The sequence below is a fragment of the Vitis vinifera genome, chromosome 1 (genome assembly GCF_030704535.1).
Source record: "Vitis vinifera cultivar Pinot Noir 40024 chromosome 1, ASM3070453v1".
NCBI classification, from domain to species: domain Eukaryota; kingdom Viridiplantae; phylum Streptophyta; class Magnoliopsida; order Vitales; family Vitaceae; genus Vitis; species Vitis vinifera.
Window position 1 is genome coordinate 3,158,398 of NC_081805.1, and position 13,969 is coordinate 3,172,366.

The window sequence follows — 13,969 nt, forward strand, 5'->3', positions numbered from 1 at the left end:
TTTAAAAACAAAATATTTTTTTTCCTAAAGGGAACTCGTCTCTTGAAGAGACGAGTTCCCTTTAGGAATTTTTTTTTTTTAAATATATATATTTTTAAAGAGACGAGTTCCTTTTGGAATTGCGTTTTTTTTTTTTAATTTGGGATTTTAAAATAAAAAAATATATTTTTAAAAAAAAAGAGACGAGTTCCTTTTAGAAATTTTATTTTTTATTTTTTTTGGGATTTTTTTAAATGAAAAATATATTTTAAATAAATAATATATATTTTTCCCATGGGAACTCGTGTCAAGCCTTTAGTTCCAATTTTTTTTTTTTTTAATTTGAGAATTTTTTAAAAATTATATATATATTTTTTTTCATGGAACTCGTCTCTTCAAGAAACGAGTTCCCTTTTTTAATGAAGAGACGAGTTCCCTTTTTTAAAAAATTTTACCCGTTCACCCTCTCTCCTCTCTCCTCTCTCCTATCTCCTCTTTCCTCTCTCCTCTCTCTCACCCTCTCTCCTCTCTCCTCTCTCCTATCTTGCAAAAACTACTCTATATTTGTAATAACTTCTTCCACTACAGTAATTGAAGAATAACTTTTTTAAATTACTCTACTATTGAGAAAAGTCCGGCATGCATAGGCGTGACTGCCTGCTGTCTGAATGCAGTTTTTCTTACCCTTGTTGCCCCTGTTTTCAATCTACTCGGGGGTTGCAGGGTGACCCAAAAATATACTCTTGATTGGTAATATTTTTAAAACTAGCATTATATGGGTGCTCATTGTAATTTAAACTGCTATGCCACTCTATCTGCACGTGATTGTTCACCAAAACCATCTCTACCTACCACCAATGTGGCTGGGAAGCAATCGATATTCGGATGCTATGCATTTTGTACTTTTCGTTTTTTTTTTCTTTTATTTATGTGAGAGAATCTCATAGTATAATTACCAACTTACCATCATCACTAGAAATTTACCATGTGTTGATAGGAGCACTCTTGACATGGTCTAGAATGACAATTTTTTTTTGGTATTTTGTGTTATTTTGATTTAGAACTCATTTGACAGAGCTTATTTTCTAATATATGAAAGTACTTTTCTTTTTTCTTAAAAAAATGGAAAGTAAAAATAGAAAAAAAGAAAAAGTAAAAAAAAAAAAATTTATAATCAGTAAATCACTTAATCTAACTCATCTATAAAAATATTAACTAATTTAAGAATACACAAGTATTTAATTAATTTTAATTATATTTTTAAAAAATTCATAATATAACCAAGTATAAGAAAATTATTACTTTTATTATTATTATTTTTTTGTTTTTCATACTACTTTTCCAAAACCAAATATAACCTTAAGGTTTTCTGTTGGCCTAAGCACCCAGTACCAAAGCCCATGCTAAAACCAGCTACGGCCCAAACATAAAGTTATTGCGTTCATAAAGATGGAAATTGATAGGCCTGAAGCCGAGCTTTAGCCCACCCAAAATTTTTGGCGAAAGCCTAGTCCACGTTTGGGATGATATGGCGGGCCTGAGCCCGGCCCAAGCAATGACGCCCAATAAAATCCTAAAATAGCATGCCTTAACACATAATCTCATTTATTAAATTGTTAGGTTTAGAACCGGCCCTGGACTCACATTTAAATTTCTAGCAAGAGACCTGAACAAAGAGGCTAAGGCCCGGTCCAGCCCTGTCCATTCACATGCCTTTGACGATTTGAAAATTTAGAATTTTGGTTAAAACGTTTTTATAAAAAAAGTTCTTTGAAAATTCATCGAATACCTAATTTATATATATATATAAATACTTTTAAATATTCCCAAACACATTCTTACTGTAACCAAAATAATTGAGCTGTTTTAGCATGACAGCATTGGGATACTGAAGTAGTGTTCCCAAGTCTGACTTCTTCTTTCCAAATTAAAAAGTCAGTTCGTCGGCGGCTTCAAGTTTTTCATGTACTTTACCCAGTCGCATTCATTGTAAGTGTAATAAAAAAATGAACTCACGATCAAGTGGAAATTGAGAAAGATGAATGGGCTTTATTATAATCCCAGTGGATTCATGCACCAGTTTGTTCCTAGTTCATGTCAAAGGAATCCTTGTACTTAAAAATGCAAAATTCGACATCAACCACCGCCTTATTCCTACTTCTTTACAGTCTTCCCCTAGGGCCTAGGTCAAAGTTCAAACCATTGAAGCCGCTTCTCCAGAAGCCTTCTCCCAGGTATTTACAATACAACTATTAAAATAAGACATGTGCAAAATTCCCAATATCTTACGACTTTTCCTTTATCATGCTTAATGAACGAGATTAATTTTTCCCAATTGTTATGATGTGTTAATTTATAGAGATCTATGCAAAAGAGTACCAACTCTTTCCAACTTGGGAATAGTTTAATTGTGGGACAAAATCCACGGTTTTGCCTAAAACCAGATTTGCTATACGTAGAGAATCTTTTTTGGGGTTTCTCCTAAGCTAACGAGTCTTCAATTCCTAATGTATGTAGTGGCCCTTTAGTTTTTCCTAAGGGCCTTTGGACTTGATGGGTTCTACAATATAAAAATGGGGGCATTTCAATTGGGTTCGACCAATAATTGAACCCATCTAATCATCAACTGGTTAACAATTGGGACTTATGTTTTTCTTACTAATTTAGGGATTGACGCATGCTTAAGACATAACAGAAAGACTAGTAGCGGTCCTTGCTACGTGTAGTAATTAAATGAATCATTGGTTAAAAAAACTAATATGATGACTTCAACCGAACTTATTTCCCTTTTTTTAATGATAAGGGATGAATTCAATTCATCACCCACCGACCCCTAATACACGTTTTCCTAACATGGTAAATAATACTCCAATAACATTTTTTTTTTTTTGATAGATGATTTTGGGGTAAGAAGGGATTGCATTATCGTTTTTTAGTCTATAGTGGTGGGAGGGAAATGAAGATGAAAGTGTGAAATAAAGATCAAATAATTATTCATGATTTCTTTTATCTTTTCCCGACTAATATTTTAACTATTTTTAGGAATATTTGTAATTTAAATAATTTTTAGTAATGTAATGAGATTAACAAATAAAGAAGCAAACATGTAAAATACATAATCTCGTGTAAATTGTGAGAAGATAGTTTAAATCAATAATAATGTAAATTACGAGAAAACGATTTGAATATATGACCTTTTTTCAAATCAAGTTTTGATATCATGTTTAAATATTGATTTTTTTTTAAAATTTAATATAAAAAATAATTATAAATTAAACTTAAACGAGTAATATGAATATTTTCTTCCTCCTCTCCTCGAACTTGGATAAATAACTTAAAATATATATACATATACATATATAATAAGGGTCCTCTACTATTTATGGAAACTTGGGCAAGCAATTTAAAATTTGAAAAAACAATATGAAAACCTAATGATTTTGACAAAGTTGAAAATGCTCATCAATTCCCACATCGATTTATTTTAAAATGAAAGGATAGATGGTCCACCACGATAAACACATGAATTCTAAAACGTAATTCATGACTTTTCTTATTGTTTTCCGGCCCAAGTTTGTGGCTAATTAATACATACCATATTTCAAGGGAGACGTAATCAACACTCGTGTGGTTGCCTACCACATTATTTTACATTTTCTAAATCAATATTGACCAGACTGTCCCACAAAATTTGGGTGTGACATCGTTCCTGACTAATCAATTGATAAAGCCAAGGCTTATTAGGGAAGAGTGAGCTACTTTGAATAGAAAAAACGAAGATGAGAGGAATGGTATTAGTTGAGATAAGCTCGAATCTAATGTCAGAAAGATAGTATTATCACCCATTGTTCCGAAGCATATGGGATCTAATATTCCGTGCAGAAAATTTTGACCCGTTTCTGCTTTTGAATTTTAATTCCACTTTTCTCAACAGTTTTTATACCGTCATTAATAATCTTCTTAATTTTCTATGAAATAAAACTCTCTCATGAAAGTGAGTAATATGCCAATTTTGTCAAAATAAATAAATAATAATAATAATAATAATAATAATTTTACTTATTTGTCCTTTAACTTAAAGTTCAAGATTTATTTACTTATTAGATTAATTCAGTAATAAGAAATTTGTATTATCAAATTCACTTAAAAGGTCGTAGTGGATGGTTCCCATTTTGGGTTTTACCAAACAAACTTTGACTTGGGGCTTACGTCCGCCATTGATAGTCATGATTTGACAAAAAAATAATCGACGAGTACCAAACCAGGGCTGGAATTTTACTGTGAAGGGCGACTGACTGATGAACTAGACCCAGGGCAATGCACCTTCTGTTCTTGATAATTAATTAAGCATAAATACTCACTCTTACCCCCTTATTTTCTTATCTCTCATCACTTTTGGTGCGAAGAATTGGACCATGAGAACAAGCTGCAATGGGTGTAGGGTTCTTCGCAAGGCATGCAGCCAAGACTGCATCATCAAACCTTGCCTTGAGTGGATCAAAAATCCTGATTTCCAAGCCAATGCTACTCTCTTCCTTGCCAAATTCTATGGCCGTGCAGGTCTCATAAACCTCATCAATGCCGGACCCCAACAACTTCGCCCCGGTACTTACTCTTTTGACTCAGCGTCTTCCTTTATCAAGAGTTTGTATTTATTTTATTTATGTTTTTAATTGATTACAGCCATATTCAGATCGCTGCTTTGGGAAGCTTGTGGACGGGTAGTGAATCCAATATATGGGTCCGTCGGATTGCTCTGGTCCGGTGACTGGAACCGCTGCCTCGATGCCGTGGATGCAGTGCTCAGAGGTGTTCCCATCGCCAGAAAACCATCTGAAGCTACCTCAAGCAGCCCGAGCGACCATCCTGTAAAGGCCTATGACATACGTCATGTCTCTAAGGATTTCAAATTCCCTACTACTGAAAACCTCAATAGAGTCACAGCCCCAGCCCCAAAACCATTCAAGCGTTCTTCTAAGTCCAAGCCAAAACCTCAAGCCAGCTTGGTTTTCGACTTTGCAACCAAACCAGCCGCAGATCAGTCTGATAAGTTTTGTGACGTTAGATTGCCGTGGCCTAGCTCACACGAGTTCAATCAAACGCCGAGTCACGAACCGTCGTTAGGTTATCACTTAGAATGGCTTACAAAATTAGATACGGAAAGTGATAAGAGCAAAGTAAAGTTGGAACTGACTCTTGGTTCTGGGACCAACTTTTAGCACCCATTGGCTGCTCCTTTCAAGGGCTGGGCAGAGATGGATAGTTGTGGTGCTGAATCGCCGGAACAGATGTCCATTTGTTTGTTATTTTTATGATATGGGAATCAATACATTATTAGCATTTCGCAAAATTAACCAAAGTTAGAGAGCAAAGAAAAGGAAGCAACATTACACTTATAAAATTGATAAACACTTGGGATGATGAACTGTTAATATTTATTTGTTAATTTTATTGCAGTATCACTCATTTTAACTGGAATGGATGATCGACCCGCATGCATATATGGCGGCTCATTGACTAGATCCTGTCAACAATCATCATTTCAAAACACAGATTCCATCATTTTTTGTGTTTATGTTTCATCCATCGAAGGGCATGGCTGCAAGCTTCCCGTGCTCTACAATGAAATGAAACTCCCTAGGGTTCTAATTCATTCATGTTGTAGATCGTAAAGCAGCTGCATGACTTCCGTGTGGTCTAGTTAATTTCATCATGCATGTCGCATTCAGTACATTTCATTCCAAACATCCCAGATGCTCCGCCGAAAAATATGCACACAATTTTCTCAAACTTCCACGTTTGGTCAGCCCACATCATATTCCATTAACAACCGACTACGCGGCTTCGATCCAAGTCTCAGCAATTGGACACGGTTATAATTTCTTCATTTTTGCTCCGGCGGGGTCGTGGGTGTTGTGGGTGTTGCAGTCACTTTCATTGACCTGCAAAACTGTTTTGAAGCTTGATCACATCTTAATACATAGCAGAAAAAGAACCAAAATTTTAACTTAATTGCTTATTTCTCAACTACATTTTATTATCCTTTTATAAAACTGAAAGCATTCAGATACTGAATTTATCAAAAATATTTCATGGATTATTCTTGTAATCAACATAATTCAATGTGATGGAAAAGCTATTTACTTAATTATTGATATGAGGTGCTGCATCCAAAAAATCTTAATTGCGGGGTGAATTTAAAGATTGTTAATCCACCTTGCCCTTGAGTGCAGGGCACATCCCACTAAATTAACATTATATCACTTGTAAAAAGCAGTTCGTGTTCGTCCCGAGTACAGATTTATGTTCAACATCCGTACGTTGGAATAATAGTACTTGTTGAAGTTGGCAGATTTTCATTTCTATGTTTATGTAATCGGTAATACAAACCCAATAACATGGTCTACCGGGGCATCATTGCATAGGTGCTGTACGATCGGGCGAAACTGAAAAATATTGCCACCTTCCACATGAATTTCACGTGTGATAATGATTGTACCAGCAGCAGAAGAGGCCAGTTTCAACGAACTAGGAAGATGCGTTTCATATTTGTATCCCAAGTATTCCAAAGGGTCCACAATGAGCGTGCGCTAGATGATATCTTAAAAAATTTGAGCGTCTCTTTTTTCTCATTCGGAACATTTCCCTTCTTCGACACACAGTTTCAATCATTATTTTAGAGAATCCGTTTTCTATTTACTTGCTGAATCCAAGAGAAGTTGATTTTTCTAAGGAATCATTATACTAAGAAACACCATGGATGAGTATAATTGTGATGCAAATTTGCTATCATCCTGTTGAGAATATGACAATGCAAATGCAATTCGTTACAGACGCTCCATTGGAGTTGTTGGCACTGTGACATGTGAAACTGCATTATTCTATATCTGCCCATTTTTTTAATCAAATTTTTAATCTTTGAAGTCTTGTCATTTTTATAATTAAAGATTTAATCTTTACATTACTTTGGACGTAAATCGCGAGATTTCATCCATAAATATATCAGCAAATTAAACCATCATGACTCATGAGTATTGATGCACAGAGGATACTAAGTTCTCGAATATGATTTTCAAAAAGTAAGGTCTAAATATTGATGCTCTAACAATTTGTTTTCAAAAATAACTTTTTTGTTTTTAAAAATAAAAAAAGTGAGAAAACATATTTGATAACTAAAAAATAAAAAAATAAGATGTTTTTGTCAACTTATTTTAATTATGTTCAATAATTTTTACTTACTTTTTAGGATTTTTTTTTAATAAAAAACTATATAAATTGAGTGAATGATTGAAAATAAAATATTATAAATAAAAATTATTTTTTAAAATATAAAAACTAAACATTTTTTAATAAATTTTTGTTCTAAAAAATATATTATTTTCAAAAATTATTTTTCATAAATATTTTTTAAAACACTTTTCAAATAAAACTGTCTTTTATTTTTAAAATTTTTTTAACTTACGTAATACATTTACTATAGAAAACAAAGAACATGATTGGAGTTTGAAATCCTTTTATGGAGGGACTTTTTGGCCAATGAAATTCAATATTTTAAAATCAAATTTTATTCAAGATTGTAGGACTATAGATTATTGAAGAAAATCAATCAAATTGTCTTAAAATTTTGAAGGCAAATCCACATCGCCTTTGTGATGATCGATTGGTCTCCAAGAGGGATCAAATAGTGTGAAAACGTTTTGATCCACATTTAGGTGGTGTTTATTTTTTTACTTAATTCTAAATAGAACCTTAATACTTAATAGTATTAAATATTAAGTTGTTTGTTTTTGTAGTATTTTATTTCTATTAAGTATTAAAAAGTAAAAAAAACCAATATGTTATTTTTTCTATTTAGAAAAAGCTACATATTTTGGTTTTTTCTATTTAGTAAAAAGTTTATAATAAGTCATGAAAAAGTAGAAAAATAAACCACCTAAATTCTAAAACTAAATTGTTTTCAACAAAAAGCCAAAAAAACAAACACCACCTTAGTCACCACCTAAGGAGAAATCTATTCTGCCTAGAGAATGATTGATTTTCTCTCAAGCTGCTCTATTTTCCGTGATTTTCTCTCTGAATTAACTTCATCATTTTCCAGCCTCACATTATGTCATCTCTCTCATAGAAAAATCTTGAAACACCTGAAAATTCTAGTTAGGAATGAAATTATCAATTACACAAAACACAAACCTAGAATCATGGCTATAATGCCATATGTAGGTATTTAACTAATTCTAATTACCATTTTTATTTTATATTATCCAATTATGTAATAATTTAACTTAATTTTGGAAATAATAAATGAAAATGATAAATAGTATCTTTAATCTCTTTTTTTTTTTTTCTATTATTATTAATATCTTATTGATATTTAACTGTGGGAGATAAAATTTTCAATTTAGCTTTGGTGAAATCAACAGAATTTGAAAACATTGGATTGAACAAAAAAGAAAGAACAAATGAGAATTAACGTAAAGGTGCACAAAAGGCAGGGAAAGCAGCAAAAAGTTTGAAGATGTTCCCTCAAACTTAGTGCGGAAGGCGTGGAACCCTTGGTTAGGGGAGGTTTAGGTAGAAAAATTGAAGCTCAGTTCTGCAAGTTTGACCTAACCCAAGCTCCTAAACGTATTGATTTAGGGGTATCGGGAAAATCAGTTCATTCCACGATCTCAATATTCGTTCCGTGTTAAATCGAACCATTCCATCTTTGTCAACATTAACACAGGAGCCGGATGCTTTTTCTCCTGGTCATACTCCACTAACGTTCCATTAATTGTCAAATTTTCTGTTCCTCCCAGTAATGCTTCCCATATGTTTATTATTCCACCATTTATAGTAGCTGTTTAGATCGATTATGGATCCATTCATCACCATGTTGGACCCCCTTTTTTAACAATCTTTTTGCAACGGGCAATGCTTTATAAAATGGAATATTTATTGAGATTCGAAGCCATAATGGCGTATACTTGTTCTTTTGAAAGTAGCTCTCAAATTTAATGGAAGAGTCCCTGATTAATTTTCGAAGAGCTCTCTCTCTCTCCCCACACCATTTCCAAAGAGAATTGCGTATCAAATTCAACCAAGTGCAATATTTTTTCCTTTTATGGTTAGATAGAATTGCTTCTACTTGATAGACACCTTCCCCACTTTTATTTGTTCATAAATTTCTCTTTCAATCGTAATGAGAGGTGCAGGGAGAGTTGATAAGTAGATCCAAAAATCTGGACGTGTATAACTAGTCTCATCTATTTAGTGTCAATTTTTTCGGAGTAAAGATTTCTTTTTTTAAAAAAAAAATATAAACTTAAAACAATTTCGTTGTGCGATATTGAAAATTAAAATAAACATTGCATAAATTCAATCAGAATAACAGTTTTAACTACTTAATTAACCTTAAAACTCAAGAGGAACAAGAGCCACCATGATAACCATGCAAGAAATTAAGGAAGTGGGCAAGAGGTAGAGAGCAAATAACCCAAAGCTCAATAAATAAAGCAAACTAAAGACCATGAAGCAAATTCGAACGAGAAGGTAATTCATTCACTCACAGATGAACTGAGCGGTCCCGTTTTTAAGAAAAATTGGAACTTGAAATCTCCAAAGAGCGAGGGCGATGCATGAAGAGCAGGTGTCTGAAAATACGTGCATGTTCGCCACGATACGTATACGTGGAAACACTTCACCACGACTCACTCACACCTTTGATTTCTGAACATAAGACAAAGTCATTCTATATTCAGCACTGTCACCCCTCAAGTCTTCATCATTACCACGCCAGCAAAAAAGCATACTTGATGACAAACCACATTTTTGAATGCAACAGTGCTTCGTTCATATCTCCCATCAAGACAGACTGGTTCAATGCTGCTGTACTTATCCAATTCGTTTGCAGCAGCACATCACGAGAGAGTAACTGATGGAATGCCAATTTTGGCGATGGTCTGAGATTGAAAATTGAAATGCTTTGGACAACATGTTTATATTTCTTGTATATGGAATTTCCAGATTTGGTGATGGTCATAGATTGAGATTCAAATGATTTTGATAACATGTGTATATATTTCTGTGTATCCATCTTTTCTGTTTCGATTATGCACCCAAACACCAGAGATATAGAACTTTTAAAAGAAGGAGAAAGAAAAAGAAAATGTGAAAGGATGAAACTAAAACAGCAGGAACTAAAAGATCTCAACTATTGCCCTATCCTAACCCCAGGAGAAGATCAAGGGGAACGAGTTGAACCCCGACTAAGCTGCCAAACTTGCCGTGCATCAAGGCCCCAGCTCCAGCTTACACGCGTGGGGGCGTGAGATTGGATAGAAGCCAAGAGTGAGTTCCAACCCAGCCTCGGTTTTATCGGTTTGGCCATCGGATTTCAGAAGTTGGTTTGGTTTTGGGGGAGTCGCCAGCGAAGCCTCCACGGTTTCCACAGAGAACATGCTGTCAGTCTCCTGCTGAATCAGAGAGGAGTCGTGACTGGGCGTTCGGTTGTAGTCGACCGGGGAAAACTGGTTCCATCCAGGGTTACAAAACTCAGCCGAATCCAAATGGGGTTTGGATCGAGCACCACACCGCTTGAACCGGCTTCGAGTTTTAGCCTTGTGAAGGTCATGAGGAGAGTTTGCGTCCTTGGATAGGTGGCGTATGTCATACGCCTTGAGCGGAAGGATAGGGCGGATCGCAGCGGTATCGCAAGGGACTTCCATGATCTGCGATCCTCCAAGCACTGCATCAACCGCGTTTTGGCAGTGGTTCCAGTTCCCGGACCATAGCAACCCCACCGATCCATATATAGGATTGACGATTCGTCCACAGGCCTCGTAAAGCAGTGATCTGAATATGGCTGTGATCAACCAAAACGGGTAAAAAAAAATACAGATCATTTCTCAAAAAGAAAACGTAGAAAAGAAGAAAAGTTTTAGAGAGAGAGGGTGGTGGGGTTTTCTTTACCGGGACGGAGGTGCTCAGGCCCCGCATTGAGGAGGTTCATGAGACCGGCACGGCCATAGAACTTGGCTAGGAAGACGGTGGCATTGGCTTGGGATTCAGGAGTTTTGATCCATTCAAGACAGGGTCTGAGACTGCAGTCATCACTACAACCTTTGCGAAGAACCCTACAGCCATTGCAGCTCATCCTCATGGCTGTAGGGCGTTGCTGCCGTTGTTGCAGAGAGATTTATAGTACGGAATTGAAAAGGGTGTGAGGGATGTGTATTTAAGTGGAAAGGTTTGAGGTGGTGTCTCAGAGGCTGTGGGGGTGTTTGTGGGCGGTGACTACAGCTGTTTGTCTAAAGCGCTAGGGTTTAACTTCACGCTACCTGTCTTTTTTTTTTTTTTTTTACTTCCCATCCAGTAAAGTTTGAGATGCCATGCCTTCTTTGGAAATAACCCCTACTTTTGGACTTTTCTAGGTTTAAGGTTTACCTTGCTACACTACCTTTAACATCATAATACAAATTCATTACGTCCTCTAATTACGCTTGAAATTGATACTTAATGTATGATAATTAATAATTCACCCTGAATATTCTTTTCTTGTATAAGGGTGCACACGACAGAACATTTATTATAATAATGCAAAAGCTGTACCAAATAGAATTATATGATGTGAGTAATGTGGATGATTTATAAATGAAATGCATGGGATTTTAATCATTTGATTATTCAAAGGATTGATTTTCATTGTCACAAAATGTTTCATTCACTCGCCGGGGTGTGGCATTTCGTTTTCCCCTTATTCCAAGAGGGACCTCCTGACTCCTGAGTAAGACCTCAGCACTTCTAATTAAACCATCCAGGGGCAACAATGCAATTAGGACGGAAGAAGGAGGGCAAAGAAATTCGAGAAAGAAGAGGAAGTGATCAATCAAAAGAAGAGGGAGGGCACACGAGATGTGCGAGCGATGGGCAGGGGAGACTGGGGCAGCTTGTGGCGCGTGTCAGCCACGAGTTTGGGTCTCAAACAGCGTGCGCCTTGCCACATAACATGGAAAACGGGCCCTCCGAAGCTCCCTGTTTTCGGGAGTTCGTACAAATGGCCCGTTTTCTTATTGTGGTTTCCCTCTTTCCTCCCAGAGCCACTGTGGGCTGCATATGGGTTTCACCTCTGGTTTTGGTGTTTAATGCATTATTCTGTGTGTGTCGGCCCCAGGTAATTTTCACTCCTTCTAGAAAGGACTTTCCACGAACTTTCCCACACGAGTAATGCTACAGAATTCATTAAATATGCTATACTCAGAGGATAATTTTTTTTTTTTTTTTTTTTTATGTCACGAAAAATTATATTTATACCTTTAAGTATATCAATTTACGACAAAATTATCAGATTTTTTACAGAGCGTTTCCCTCTTGAGATTCATCCAATCCCATATTTTTCCAAGAAAATTTAATGAGACTAAATTTATTTTCTTCATTTTACAAAACGGCTGGGTATATAAACATAATAATTCTTAGTAGGCCAGTACCAATTTTCCAATACATGAAGGTAAAAATAATTAACTGCACTTTCAGATGTTGTTGAGAGCTTCACGTGAGGCACGGAGGCATGGAGGCATGGCCCCATGGTTTGAATCCCGCGCATTTGGGATTGTTGGAGTTGAAGAAACGTAAAGCTGTTTCTGAACCTCTAGTCCAATCAACCACCTTCATCCCATGTCTCATTCTCACCAAAGTTGGCTCACAGGGGCCCTTGGATCAACTCCCTTTAGTTTAGTCAGACACAGCAAATTTGCAGGAAGGCATACTCGCAATCATTAGAAAAGCAAAATGAACAAGTAAATAAATAAATTTTCTTAATGATTAGGGAGCAGATTGGGAAGTGGTACGGGAGAAAAAAAATTATGCAATTTGAAGTTATCCGATGCAAGTGGGAGCACATGGACCTCTACAAATAATGAACTATTTCTCAATTCTCACCGTCTCTCTCGTCCTCTTCCTTCTTGGTGTGGTAAAAACGTTATTACTTTTTCTTTGCTTCAACAAATGATTAAGTATGGTTAATTAATCATCCCTGTTTAAGATGGGGACCGGTTGTTTAAATTTGAGTTATTTTATTTGGCCGCAACCAAAGTCGCAATAATATTGCCTTGGTGTTGGTGAGGTCGATTGTCTTTACCAATGTAAGGTTGTACATTTCTTTTTATTAAATACTAACTTACATTTGACACAGGAGGAGACATACGATATGAAGGGGCGGAGGGTGTATATTCCTCCACAACACAGCAACCAGCAACGTGGATGTTTCGTTTGCTAACCCTTTCTATAGTATCAACCAAAACAATAGTATTTGGTTCTAACCTTGTTCCTTTTAAAACAAAATTCAGTGCTTTACTATGTTTTATTATTAAGGTTGGTGGGGGGGCATAAAATACTGGTAAAACTTAATTATATAACTAGACATTGCCTGATCAAGTCAGATCAACTTATCAACACTAAACATGGATTGGGCTGTTTCAATTAAACTTGACTCCAATACTGAGAAGGGCTACAGGCCGCGGGCCCAATGCTAACGAAGGTCCATTCACGAAGTATGGGCTGGTGACATTCATATTGTGCGTAAGGTGGGCAATAGTTTTGGCAGTTATGCCTGTTTATTGGGGAAAAAAGCTTAGCAGAGGACCTGAAACATACTAAAAAAAAATATGATTAGAGAAACCAGGCCCGTGCCCCGTGCCAAGTCTAAATTAAATTTCAACAGCAGCCCGAATCTAAAATCAGGCCCGTGGATATAATAATAAAAAAATTGCACCCCTTTTAAGCATCCTGCTCCAGGGTCTGGAGTAGTCTTGAATCTTGATGCATGCGGGATCAACTTGCATTGTAATGGGTATGTTATGGCGGATTACTGATTTTCTCCCCTTTTATAGTTAACACGGGAGGACTACGCCTATGTTTTTTAGAACACGGGAATATGTCTGTACATATTTAGCCATTTCAATGAACAACTTGGTTTTCAATTTCCACCTATGTTTTAGGCTTAATTGCATTGAGA

The 13,969-nt window shown here is 35.8% G+C and overlaps 2 protein-coding genes across 2 annotated transcripts; one reads left to right on the forward strand and one right to left on the reverse strand.

The window, feature by feature from the left end:
* The first annotated feature begins 4,259 nt into the window (after positions 1–4,259).
* LOC100259299 (LOB domain-containing protein 42) lies at positions 4,260–5,411 on the forward strand. Its single transcript, XM_002282550.5, has 2 exons — positions 4,260–4,584; positions 4,663–5,411. The coding sequence occupies exons 1-2, from the start codon at positions 4,395–4,397 to the stop codon at positions 5,196–5,198; spliced, it is 726 nt and encodes a 241-aa protein (XP_002282586.1). The 5' UTR covers positions 4,260–4,394; the 3' UTR covers positions 5,199–5,411.
* A 4,592-nt stretch (positions 5,412–10,003) lies between these two features.
* On the reverse strand, positions 10,004–11,250 carry LOC100254184 (LOB domain-containing protein 40). The gene is made up of 2 exons (XM_002282566.4): positions 10,930–11,250; positions 10,004–10,822 (listed from the first exon to the last, which is right to left on the reverse strand). The coding sequence occupies exons 1-2, from the start codon at positions 11,117–11,119 to the stop codon at positions 10,251–10,253; spliced, it is 762 nt and encodes a 253-aa protein (XP_002282602.1). The 5' UTR covers positions 11,120–11,250; the 3' UTR covers positions 10,004–10,250.
* Positions 11,251–13,969: the final 2,719 nt, after the last annotated feature.

Excerpts from the sequence above, each read along its gene's own strand:
- LOC100259299 (XM_002282550.5), top strand. The coding sequence starts at position 4,395 with ATGAGAACAAGCTGCAATGGGTGTAGGGTTCTTCGCAAGGCATGCAGC. Across the intron at positions 4,585-4,662 it reads ACCCCAACAACTTCGCCCCG|CCATATTCAGATCGCTGCTT; the intron begins GTACTTACTCTT and ends AATTGATTACAG.
- LOC100254184 (XM_002282566.4), bottom strand. The coding sequence starts at position 11,119 with ATGAGGATGAGCTGCAATGGCTGTAGGGTTCTTCGCAAAGGTTGTAGT. Across the intron at positions 10,823-10,929 it reads GCCTGAGCACCTCCGTCCCG|CCATATTCAGATCACTGCTT; the intron begins GTAAAGAAAACC and ends GGTTGATCACAG.